Genomic DNA, 12,101 nt, shown 5'->3' on the forward strand with positions numbered 1-12,101 from the left:
TGACTGAGTGATTCTTAGTGTTTTAAAAACCGTTTCTAGTCAAATATACATCTGGGTACATTTTGATCTTTCACTTTTATATATGCAAACCCAAGCTGTATGTGAATGGTCTGAGAGACAGACACGCTAGTCCTCAAAACTGCAAAAGCTTTCTTAGCGAAGTCACACCCGCAAATGCTGGTGAGTGCCATTCTCCAGTGATACGTACATATAAAATGACTTTATGTTTTTTATGTAACATTCTGGCTTCCACCAAGTCTAATCTTTACATTGAACATCAATGTAGAGCTGATTTAGAAAGTATTCGCAATGCATTTCAGGACAAAAGCCAGCACATGAAGTCCGCTAAACTCTCTGTAGACCTCCACAATAATATTTTGTCTTAAGACAATAAAGGACAAGTGTGTAAAACTCTTCTTAGGCTCTGAGTGTTCCCAGGACCAGATTCTCAGTAATTGTGAAATGGAAGAATTCTGAAAATACCAGAACTCTTCAGGGAGGACCACTGGGCAGGGAGGATTAAGGTTCTGTAGTCACTATGCCTGACAAGCACTAGGCACTGATTGTAACCTGGTTACAATCACCCCCACAGTGAAGCATGGTGGTGGCTGCACCATCATATGGGCATCAACTTTTCTGGGAGTGTTAAGAATTGAGAGAAGGATGATCGTGGACAGTCTTCCAAGAAAACCTGCCCCAGAGTGCAGGAGATCTGAGAATGGGGTGAGGGTTCACCTAAAAATATTACCATGGTCAAAGGAAGCTGCTAAGACAACACTGGAGTAGCTTCAAGTCAAGTCTGACTGTTCTTGAGTGGACAAACTTTGGCCAAATCAATGTAGAGACTTAACCTCGCAGAACATCTGTAAAAAGACCTGGACATGACAGTTCACAGACACTTCCCATCCAAACGAATTGAACCTGAGAGGATCTGCATGGAAGCACAGGACAAACTGCCCAAATCCTGGTGTAAGAAGCATGCAGACACATAAGAGGTGTTAGAACTGTTTTTACTGCAAAAGTGACTTCTGCAAAGTATTGAATTTCGGGTATGAATACTTACTGTACATTGATGAGAGGTTATAGTTGTTTTTGTTTTTTAATTTGCAAGACCATTACTTGTTATAGTGTGTAGGTTAATAGACACAAATTGCAAATTCATCCACTCCATTTGAAAACACACTTACAATACAGTAAAATGTGCAAAAAGCGAAAAGGCCTGAATGCTTCCTAAAGTAAACCATGAATGACTGGAAATGTTTCATATGTGATAATGTGCTTTCTACCCTCGCAATGTGTCTTCTCCTCCATGCTCAGTAAATCAGTAAAACATGCGCACACACTTTTTGTAAGACTGCTAATGTACTTTTTTTATACCTAGGTTTTTTTTGTTTGTTTTTTTTTTTTGTGAAATGAATTATGCAAATCCTGCAGCTTTTTCAAGCAGTCAGGCAATAATTTGTACATAACTGAGGGATTTGACTCTGTTGATTTTTGTAAGTCTCCCTGCAGCTCTGTCACCAGAGGGACCGGCCCAGTGCCTCCACAGGTCTGTTCAGAATTAAAACAGCAGTACACTGGGGAGGGGAGGGGCTTACTGAAAGCCGGATTGTAAAACATAATGAACGAACAGCCAGAAAAAGATCAGCTGCTCTGGCACATACAGAATGTCTGCATCCAGACACACAAAAATGGAGACACAGCACACTCTTCTTTGCCAGGTTTCCCTGCTGTTTGTTGGCCGGGGCTGTTTTCATACATTAGCAGACCCATACTGAGGATATCTCTTGTCAGATAGCAACAAAAAACAGATGTTAAAGAATGCCTTCCCAATATGTGCTGGAATTTTTCACACAGCTACAGTAGTTTGGATTTGTTTCTCATTCCATTTTCTGCTCATATAAAACCATTTAACAAACCATAAAGGTGGTGAAGAAAAATGACTGACCCTTCGCATCCAGATGGGAATTTCCACCATGACATTTTGTTGGTTTTAGCTATAAATGGGCTATTTAACTGAGAAAAACAATACTATGTGTTAAACAAGTAAAGCTGCAGACAAGTTATAAACAACATAGAGTAGTGAATGGGATTTACATTACACTTCCAATATACTAAAGTACAGTATAGTCAACTCCACACAGCCTTTTTTTGAGTAAGGGGGGCATGGGTAATAAAATCCATGAATGAATAAAGAGTGTTTTTTTTTTTTTCACGGTGACCATGGTTTGGACTACATGGACTTCTGAGAAAATATTAAGGTCTTGGATGATCGTGAACTATGTCTATTAGGAAACTATTCATCCATCCATTATCTGTAACCACTCATCCTGTCCAGGGTTGCGTGGTGCTGGAGCCTATCCCAGCTGTCATAGGGTGAGATGCAGGGTTGCCAGTCATCCTCAGTATGAAAATGTCATGAGACGTTAAAATTGAGTCGTAAAGAATAAATATACAAGTGAAAACTACTTGTGTGAGATGACGAGTTTCTTCATTGTTATGTGTGGGACAGTAACAGTGGCCTAAATTTGAAAGCCTTGCAAATACAATACGTCAGAGCAACACTCGGAATCTGCAACCATGCTGTACTATTTATACTACAATGTAACATTTTCACTTCGTGGTGGAGAATAGTAGATGGGTTTAAAGAATCTGAAAATTATTGGAAAGAAGAATATTCTATTCTTCGACTATCAGCTGGTTTATACAGTAATCAATACACCATTTATCTCTGGTTTTACAGTACATCACATAAAAACCCATTCATTTTGCACTAGTTAAAGCAGTAACTGATACAAAAAGATCCAAATGTTACATTTCTCCTATCACCACAAAAATCCGCATGTCTTACATCAACAGCTATGCAGAACGGAATGAACAAACAATTTAATGTTCCACAAAGCCAAAGAAATGAAAAAATAACTGATGAATAAACAAACATTTTATAAATATTTTATTGTTGCTAGTTGCAGCTCAAAGCTAAGAAAACAATCTCCACAGAGACACAGCACTTGATAATTGATCTGTTAACTTAATCCAACAACAGTCTGAGGCAAACTGTGGGTGGTCTGATATTATCTATAGGACCTCTGAGTGTTTCACAGAAGTGGTTAGTCATGTACACTTTGCAGAAGAGTTGACATCACCTATTACATCTGCCAGCATACAGAAAGGTACCTGGAAAAACAGCCTCTGCATAACAGCTGTTGTCTTCTCATCCAGTGCCAGAGCTCAGCCTGTACTTCTCAACTGTCCCTGTAGAGATGTTGTGCTGTGCTGTAAACATCCTTTAGCCCTCACAGGATGTGTGACTCCACTTTCCAATCAGTTGCATTCGGATGTCCATTAGCTCTGGTGAGAGCTTAAGCATAATTACTGTCTCATTCTTCAACAGGATATGGGCTTGATGTGGCCCTTACATGCAGGTGCACAACAATCAATATGTGAACTTTGTACAGTTTTTGCTCTGTTATTACTCAATGGAGTAAAAGCTAAGAAAACCTAAAATGACACTAAATATTATCTGATTCATAAAGAAGCATCTGCCCAGAAGGCAAAAGTAAATGCTGTGGTAATGTATAATGATGTTTGCTTGATTCTTATCAGTCTATGAAATTTAAACTCCAAACTACTGTACAGCACAGTATAAACAACAAGAAATAACCTGGCACAGGAAATAGCAGGGCTCATATTCCTTTTATAATTTCTATAAACAGAATCAGTCAGGAAACTGTTGGTTCAGGATCATGCTCCAAGCAAAATCTGATACACAAAAGCATATGAAAATTGGATTTTACATGTATATTTCAAAAGCAATAAAAACATTTCTTTTATAAAATTAATTTGGGCTGTTATGTTATTTAATCCAAAACAGTATTTACATGACTTTGAATCAAGTAATATGATCAAATGAACAGAACATAACCCATGGAGCTTTATTGTAAGCTGCGCTGTAAACCATCATTGTTCTGTTTGTTTAGGTAACAAGGAAATATTACTCTAGCAGAATCAGAATCAGCTTCATTGGCCAAGTATTTTAACACATACAAGGAATATGCTTCGATCAGCATTACCTTCATCCAGAATGTTTTCATTTTATAGTTTAAAAGAAAAACTGATATAGTGTTAGAATGTGATTATGACCAACGAGCACAGGATTTGTATTAAAGTCACAAAATCACCTTGACAGGGGCACCAGTCCAGCACCCTTAATATGAACTCCTTAGTCTTGGTTTGTGAACGTTGGGAGTAAACATAATTACGGGAACAGATGACTGTCTAAGCTGTGGGGCCGTACTCGCATCCGTTCACTCTTCCTCAGCATGCTGTGCATCATGATGTTTTTTGCAGACACTAACAAACCCAGTTTTGCTTTGCATGCAGTGTGTCCCACACGTGGCTCAGGTCTGCGTTTTTAATCTGCCAGGCTCGGCTAGCAAACACACTGAGTGGGAAACTGCTTGAGGACTGCAGGTGCTGCTGGTGTTATCACCCCACAGTAATGAGCAAGTCTGTAGCGTGCATCCAACTGAACTGTCTGCATACCAATGCCTGCTTTTAACATCAGTGGAACGCTAATAATAGAAAGCTCTTTATTGTCTATGATTGTCTGCATCTGCTAAATGTTAACGTTCAAATGCCTTGTGATGCTTGGCTCCTCATCACCCTTTTATGTTATTGATTCTGTGATTCTGACAAAAAGTTTCGACGTGAGCGAGAAGCAATATGTTCACTTTCAAGACTAATTAGTGTCACACTATCTGAGTGCAACAGGAGCTTGGTTGAATAGAGTGGATATAGGGGCTGAATTAAAGAAGCAGTTTTTTTTGTCTTTTTTAATAAAGACATGTGGTTCCGCTGAGAGAGCTTTCTCTCAAGCAGACACATCTCTTTTGTTCCTGAAAAAAAAAAAAGTCTGAATTAAGAGTTTAACATCTCACTAACTGATGTTACCAAGTCTTGGACACGACATCAAACCTCATGCAAGTCTCCAACTTGCCAGGGGCATCACCAGATGTCAGTGGAAACAATAACAATCCCGCACAGATGTGAAGGAGGCGTGGTCTTTGTTGTATAAAGAGACCTACTAAACTCTCAACCCACACGCCCTGACTGATGCACGCAATATTCTTTGCATTAACATGGAAACAGTTGTGCTCCACTGGTCAAGCATCAGTCAACAACGGATGCCTAAGTATTCATGTCATTGCGTTGACGCCCTCATTGCCACCGTGCCAATGTTCTCAGGGCAAGCACATGGATCTACTTACGACTTACAACTATAGCACAAAGAGAAGAATAGATTCTAATACTAAGTGAAGATCAAAAGGAAATTAAGACAGAAGAGACTCAGACTGGTGCTAAATATTGCGATGCAGCCAGTCACTTTGGTCATTCAACTGATGGAGGCTGTCCAGTCAAAGAACAGGGACCCAAGGAATGAATGGCACTGGCGATTAAGTGTATAGCTCATACCAATGTAGAGCAGAGTATGCTCTTTTAAAAGCAAGGCTGAAAGTACCTGTGTGGAAAATGGGATGGTAGCTGAGCAAGCAGAGCACCTAGTGGAGTTACTGTCCCTTTGAAAGCAAACGATTCATGTCTGTGTTACTTTTTCTAAGCAGCCTGACAGGCTTTACCTAAGGTTAGTCAGTTCTGTTAAATAGATGCATTGAATGTCATGTGGAATTTGGACCATCCAGTATTAATGTTCTGTCTGCCAATAGCTTGGATTATGAATACTACAGCACTTCTCTGTTTCCATCTGGTTAGACTGTCTGCGTTGTCACTGCGCTGTGCGCATGCCGACAGTCACATCGCAGGATCTGCAATATCGGGTAAAGCTAATTAACTCCAACACATCATGATGAGACTTTTTTGCTCCTTGATGCAAAAGAAAAACTCTCACAGGACTCTCGCTTTCCATGAGTAACGTAACGTACATAAGACGTCTGCCTGGAGTGCTGCATTTTGACGTTTTACATACCCACCTCTGGATCTTTGTAGCACCATGACACATACACGATACATTTTACATATCAAAAAGCGACTAAAGACAGAAGAAGAAAGAAGAGGAGGAAAATCCCCCACAATCATTTTGGAATGACTGCTGTCAAAATAAAGCCGTTTAATCATCTGGTGAAATTTTCTGTATTTTTTCATATCATAATATAATTTGCAATATTGGGCAATGTTGTGCAGCAGTTACATTTACCTTTATTAGCTTGGCTGCCTTTGGCTTTCATTTTTAAAGCCGCAATAGTGGGTTCCTTGGCCACTTGGGGGCAGTGAAACAAGCTGGGAGGTGAGTGTGGTGCTTTTTGGTTGTGGGTTCATCACCATTCACATGACAATGTGGTCACTTGTCATAATTGGTTAACGGAGCTTTAAAACTGCCAACATCTGGTTACAGTTTGACATTTTGTGAATGATTCATATTATTATCCAGCTAAGATTTTATAAAGTACCTTGCATGTCACTTATTCATTCCAATTAAGACTTTTTAAAATGTTTTGACAACTACATTGAGAGATTAGTCCATGGGGAGTTTCTGCCAAGTTTAGTAGCAATTAGGGCAAAACTGTCTGAGAAAAAGAAGGTGTTTTGAAGCTGTTCAGATCAGCCAAAGGCCAAAACACAGCGGGAAGTAAGCACTTTAAATAGAACACCAGCAGAACATTAGTTTACTATTGGATGTGGCTTCAAATCTTTACAACCACATTCAGTATATACACACGAGATGAGCAGAAAATACCATGACATTCAACTTTTAATCACAGTAGCAGTAACAGGTGTATATTGAACTGAGCTGAATGTGAACCATCTGTTGGTTTTCCAAACGTTTATTAGTTTAATGTGAGTTTTGGAAGCAGCATGAAGCAGGAAACAAGGTCTGCACTTTTCAGTTTGTACATAAGATACAAAAAAGCCAAAGCCATTGCATGTAAGCAGTGGAACAGTGTGAGAAGCTGCCAAACACAGCAGCATCACCAGAGTGGAAAATTGGGCACCACAGCTCACTGATAGAGAGATGTTATTGAGTAAAGGTGGTTTAACATCAGCTCCGACTACACATCCGAAATGCTTATTAAAAGGAACCCCTGTTAAAGCCAATTATGGGTTAATACTGATGTTATTGTCCACATTCTCCTGTCATCTGTCAGCTTTTAGTCACACAACTCAAAAATGAGAAATTTGCTTATTGACTTTTCTTGTTAAATGAGACAGATGAAACAACTGCCATGGAGCTGGAGCCAACTGCTTGTTAGTTTAACAAGAAGCCGCTAGCCCGGCTGCAGCGACGGAATTTAAGTAAGTACATTTACTCAAGTGCTGCACTTTACTTGAGCATCAATTTTACTTTACTACTTCTGCTGCTTCTATTCCAATACATTTCAGAAAAAAAGTAGCAGTCATCACACAGCTGTCACTGTTACCAAATAGCTTTTTATATTCTATTGACACCACGGTAAAAATCTGTCATATAAAATCATTAAGTAGTAAAAACTACAAACATTTGTCAAGTTTTGCATCAAGCAAAATTTTATCATTGGGGTAGGAACAATGAAAAGTTTTTTTCTTTCTTCGTTTGTTCCTACACCATCATCAGCTTACTTCAAATTTACTTCGGGATTTCCTAAAAAGAAACAGCATAGATAAAACACTGCAATTCAAATGATCTATATTACACATTTAATGTGTTATTTAATTTACTATAAATAATAATGCATTGAAAAGTTCCACTTGCACAAGTTAAAATGTATATACGTCAGTGTTGTTAATGTAACATTTTATGCAAATTGTGTAGCTCTATGTTTAACACTTAGCTGATAATACCTCCGTGATTAAACTCAAACTTTTATTTGTAATTTAGTATTTAGCATTAGTTATCGTTGCTGCGTTGTACTGAATACTGCTTTTATGCTTGCTCGGCTCTGACAAACTAAATTACCACTTTTTATCAAATTGATTATTCAAAAAAACAATAGCTACACATACTGCCACTCTCTGTAAAACATGATGTGTCCATTTAGTATATATTAAATAAATGGAATGTAATATATAGATGGGTGGATTCTATTCCTGTACTTCCCCCATTGTTTCCACTTCCCCAAGAACTGCTTAGAAAGATAACTGCCTCCTGGCTGTGGCTATATGATAACTGTACATATGTGTAATATCCATCTATCATTTAAACTATGGTATCAAACACTGTACACGTACTTGTTAGTATGTAAAAACATAGACATGGCATCTGGTATGACCATTTCAAGGACAATAAAACATCAGCAACACCATGGTTGTTTTTAGTTGCCTGTGTGGGGCAGGATAACAGTAGGGGTCTTTCCAGAGGATCAAATTCCAGAGGCATCCAGTCTATGCAAAAGGAATAGTACAAATACCTAGATAAAAATAAACTGGTTAAAAATAAATGGGGATTCATAGCTCACTGCACCTGCATAACTGCTATTAATCCCCCTTTGGTGTTAATGTACATGTTTTGTGCTGGTTGTGGGGCTTGGAGGGGCTTGTAGTGTTTAAAATAGCCTAACCTGCATACACTAGACTCTGGTGGGAAAGAGGGGCTAATTCCACCAATTCTTTCCACTACATGAGCTACATCTTCACAGGTCACTAGGTTTTGTTTGTCATGTGCTTTAAGTGCCCCGGCTGTCAGGCAGCTGACACAAGCACATAACTTTCCTAGCAGGTTTGTTTCTCTTTTCTGTCAAGGATTTCTGTCTCCTGCTGTTGCTTTCCACAGCGGTTAGTAACATTTAGTAACATTGTTAGTAAGAGGGGGTCTCACACTTGCCGCATACGCTAATCCCAGACAAAAGCCTGGCATGAAAAAGCAGTAAGGTACTAAGGAGGTTTAATTATTATAGTAATATGAATGAGACAGAAATGATCATTATATTGTTACAACATCCCCAGTGTCCGATGGGGTCCCACAGTACTGACAGGGTACATTGGGTCTTCTAAGACTGGTGTGAGTGGTTCTTTACAGGTACTTCTAGGACAAAAATAACTCTTGGGCTGGAAGCCAAGGAAAATCCACCCTGTGCTTGCTATGGGCCCTAGACTTGACCTGTAAGGGAGCTATTCACGTCATTATTAACAGATTCAAGTTACTTGAACAAAAACACTGTGCAAGCTACAATATAAATTAACTATAAAGATCTCACATTGGCTGCAACTCTTGATTGAATAAATATTGGTAAATTGTCTGATTATTTCATTATTAACTATTTACTCAATGGAATGTAAAAATTAGTGAAAGCAGCCATTGTTTTGGGCCACGGTGATGTTTTTATTAGTTTGCTTTGCACATGTAACCATCTAAAACCATTATAAATTACAATTGGTAAATGTTCTGCACTTATATAGCGCTTTTTCTACCTATTGGCACTCAAAGTGTTTTACACTGCTCCTTATTCACCCATTCACACACACACTCACACACCGGTGGGGGAGCTGCTATGCAGCTGGCCAACACTCACTGCGAGCAACTAAGTTGGGTTTAAGTGTCCTGCTCAAGGACATGTGACCGGAGGAGCTGGGGATCGAACCAACAACTGCAGGATTGGTGGACGACCGCTCTACCTTCCTGCACCACAGACAACCAGTGAATTGGGGCCATTTTACTTGAAATATTAAACAATACATTTGTTATCAAAATAGCTGTCAATTAATTTTTTACAATCGAATAACTATTTGATTGTCTTTTCTCATTATACACATGCAACCAATCACACCATAGGAAACTTCTCTGTGGCCAGTGAAACAGGGCTGATTAAAGGATAACTTTGGTTATCAGCCTGCAGCCTGGATTGGCTCGTTTGTTGATGCCATAGTCCTCCAATGTTGCTAGAAAACTATTATAGACTATTATAAACACATCAGCCAGACACAGCACTGCACTGCATGATGTGTTTTTCATTCTGAAAACTAGCACCCTTGTGAGGATTGTCCACACTCTTTCGAGTCACCGTAATTCCTCATTAAATGCGCATGCACAGTTCCCCAGCCCCAGTACAAGCAAGTGCCAAATCGGAGGACACGGTGCTATATTTGTTATAGCGGCTAATGGGTTTTTAATAGTTTTTGGACAGTTGAGAAAATTCCGATTTAGCTTTAACATCCGTACGGAAATTTTGATTGATTTAGAAAATTACCAAACTTATACTTTACGTGTAGAACATGTGTCAGAATATGAAACGGCACTGACTAGGCACAAAGAGAAGCTTTTAAAGAATAGGTGAGTCAGCTAGTTAAATTGTTATCATGCAATCCCAGGGGCTGCTGTCAGTTGTTTCCATGTTTCATTGGTATGGTTCAGTAGGCTACCAACTAGCCTACTGCCAGTTTGTGTGGCAACAGTAAATATGGCAGAAACAAGAGTGGCAATCTGTGTATGTGGCTGGGTTTTGTTTAAACAAGAGACACCAGTTTATGTTGGTTTGAGTATGTTTTATTCAATATTATTAATTTCATATTATAGAGAGAAATGTATTTTAATATTATATTAATGAATTTGTCCGCATTTTTCCGTTACCCCCAACAGCCCATTCCCCTCCCCAGCAGTGAAGTGCTGGTCCAAGCCCGGTAGAAATTTGGGATGGTTGCGTCATGAAGGGCATCCGGCGTAAAAACTGTGCCAAATCAACATGCAGACAATGATCTGCTCTGGCAACCTTGACCTCACGGGATAAGCCGAAAGGACAAAAAAAAAAAAAAAATGTTACTTTAACTTAAACCATGACCCTTTCTCTAGAGTTAACCTTGTAGTTTCGTGCCTAAATGTAACTAAATAACTTTTATAGAAATAATAGATATTCTAATAAGTAGAAAATCTATATAATCTATAGTAGAATAATAGTTACAGTAGAAAATAATAAATTTTCTACTGTAACTATGACAACAAAGGTCTGGTTTATGATATCACATAATATTCTGCTGGAGGTTTCTTTCGTTAAAGGGAGTTTTTCCCTCTCCACTGTTGCCTAGGGCTTGCTCACGGAATTGTTGGGTTCTCTCCATATATTTTTATAGTATTAACTTCTGTAAAGTGCCGTGAGATGAATTTGTTGTCAATTGGCACAATATAAATAAAGTTTAATTAAATTAAATTGAATATTAACAACCTACCGTGTTTTTACCTATTGGCAGGTAAAGTAGGGGCCTACTACGCCATATGTTTGGACTGATACAGATAACGGGTCAGTGAGTAGCTTGATCACATTGATTTAAAAACAGTAAATCTAGACTTACCTGAATGTGAATGTGTGTCCCATAGATTTCACTTATAAAGCGAATTAGGAATAATTTAGTTACAAATTAAGCTTACACGCATGTCTGTGGGAGAAAACCTTCCTAAGCACAGGGAAAACATGCACCCGGCAGGCTGAACAATGACCTTCTAGCTGTACACAGAGTTAATACTGGGCCACATTTTAGTCATCAGATTTGTTACAGAGTTATAAATGCAATATTACAACATATAAAACTAAATTGATCCGGCTATTGTGTGTTGCAAGCCTTTCAATTTGCAAAAATAACTTCCTACTTGAGTTGTCTGGTTTACCAAAAATAACCACATCCCCCTAGCAGCCAGTCAAAATTTAGAATTCATTCATGTCACACAAGAAGCTGTGATAATGACTACTATAAATATGGACAACAATGCACTGAATTTTCAGAGGACTTAAGTAATGTAGGTCTTTTATAAGCTTTAAAAGCAATTAGCTACAATAAGAGATGGGAGAGGTTTTGCCACTTTTAACGGCAGACTGAATTTGACAACATTAATAGTCACATTTTCACAGTAGAGTAAGTGAGCTAATTAGAAATCCAGCAGCAATGTCTTCTGCAGACATTTGCTCACAGCAGCGGAAAATGCAGCGTGGAAGAAGGGTCCAAAGTAGCGTGTGCTGGCTGGAAAAGGAGCTCTTCAAATCCAAGAGATCCCTGCACTTACTGTTACTAATTATTCATTAATGCACTGTTATGTCAAACCCTTGAACAAAGGTGGTAGTTGCATTTTACATGAACTAATTTTGGTTTCAATGCTCCTTGTACGACACTGAAGGTTCAACCTT

The 12,101-nt window shown here is 38.7% G+C and overlaps 1 protein-coding gene across 2 annotated transcripts in view; it reads right to left on the reverse strand.

Moving 5' to 3' along the window:
- LOC137132790 (calcitonin gene-related peptide type 1 receptor) overlaps positions 1 to 12,101 on the reverse strand; it is a 29,559-nt gene that overhangs the window by 13,737 nt on the left and 3,721 nt on the right. Inside the window, exon 1 of one of the 2 annotated variants that reach the window (XM_067515761.1) lies at positions 3,178 to 4,114. The exons of the other annotated variant lie outside the window; for it this stretch is intronic. Coding sequence (XP_067371862.1) covers positions 3,178 to 3,218 — 41 coding nt within the window. The 5' untranslated portion in view covers positions 3,219 to 4,114. Of the gene's footprint in view, positions 1 to 3,177; positions 4,115 to 12,101 lie in introns of those variants that run through there. 2 annotated transcript variants of the gene reach the window in all.

Source organism: Channa argus, chromosome 9 (assembly GCF_033026475.1).
Source record: "Channa argus isolate prfri chromosome 9, Channa argus male v1.0, whole genome shotgun sequence".
NCBI lineage: Eukaryota > Metazoa > Chordata > Actinopteri > Anabantiformes > Channidae > Channa > Channa argus.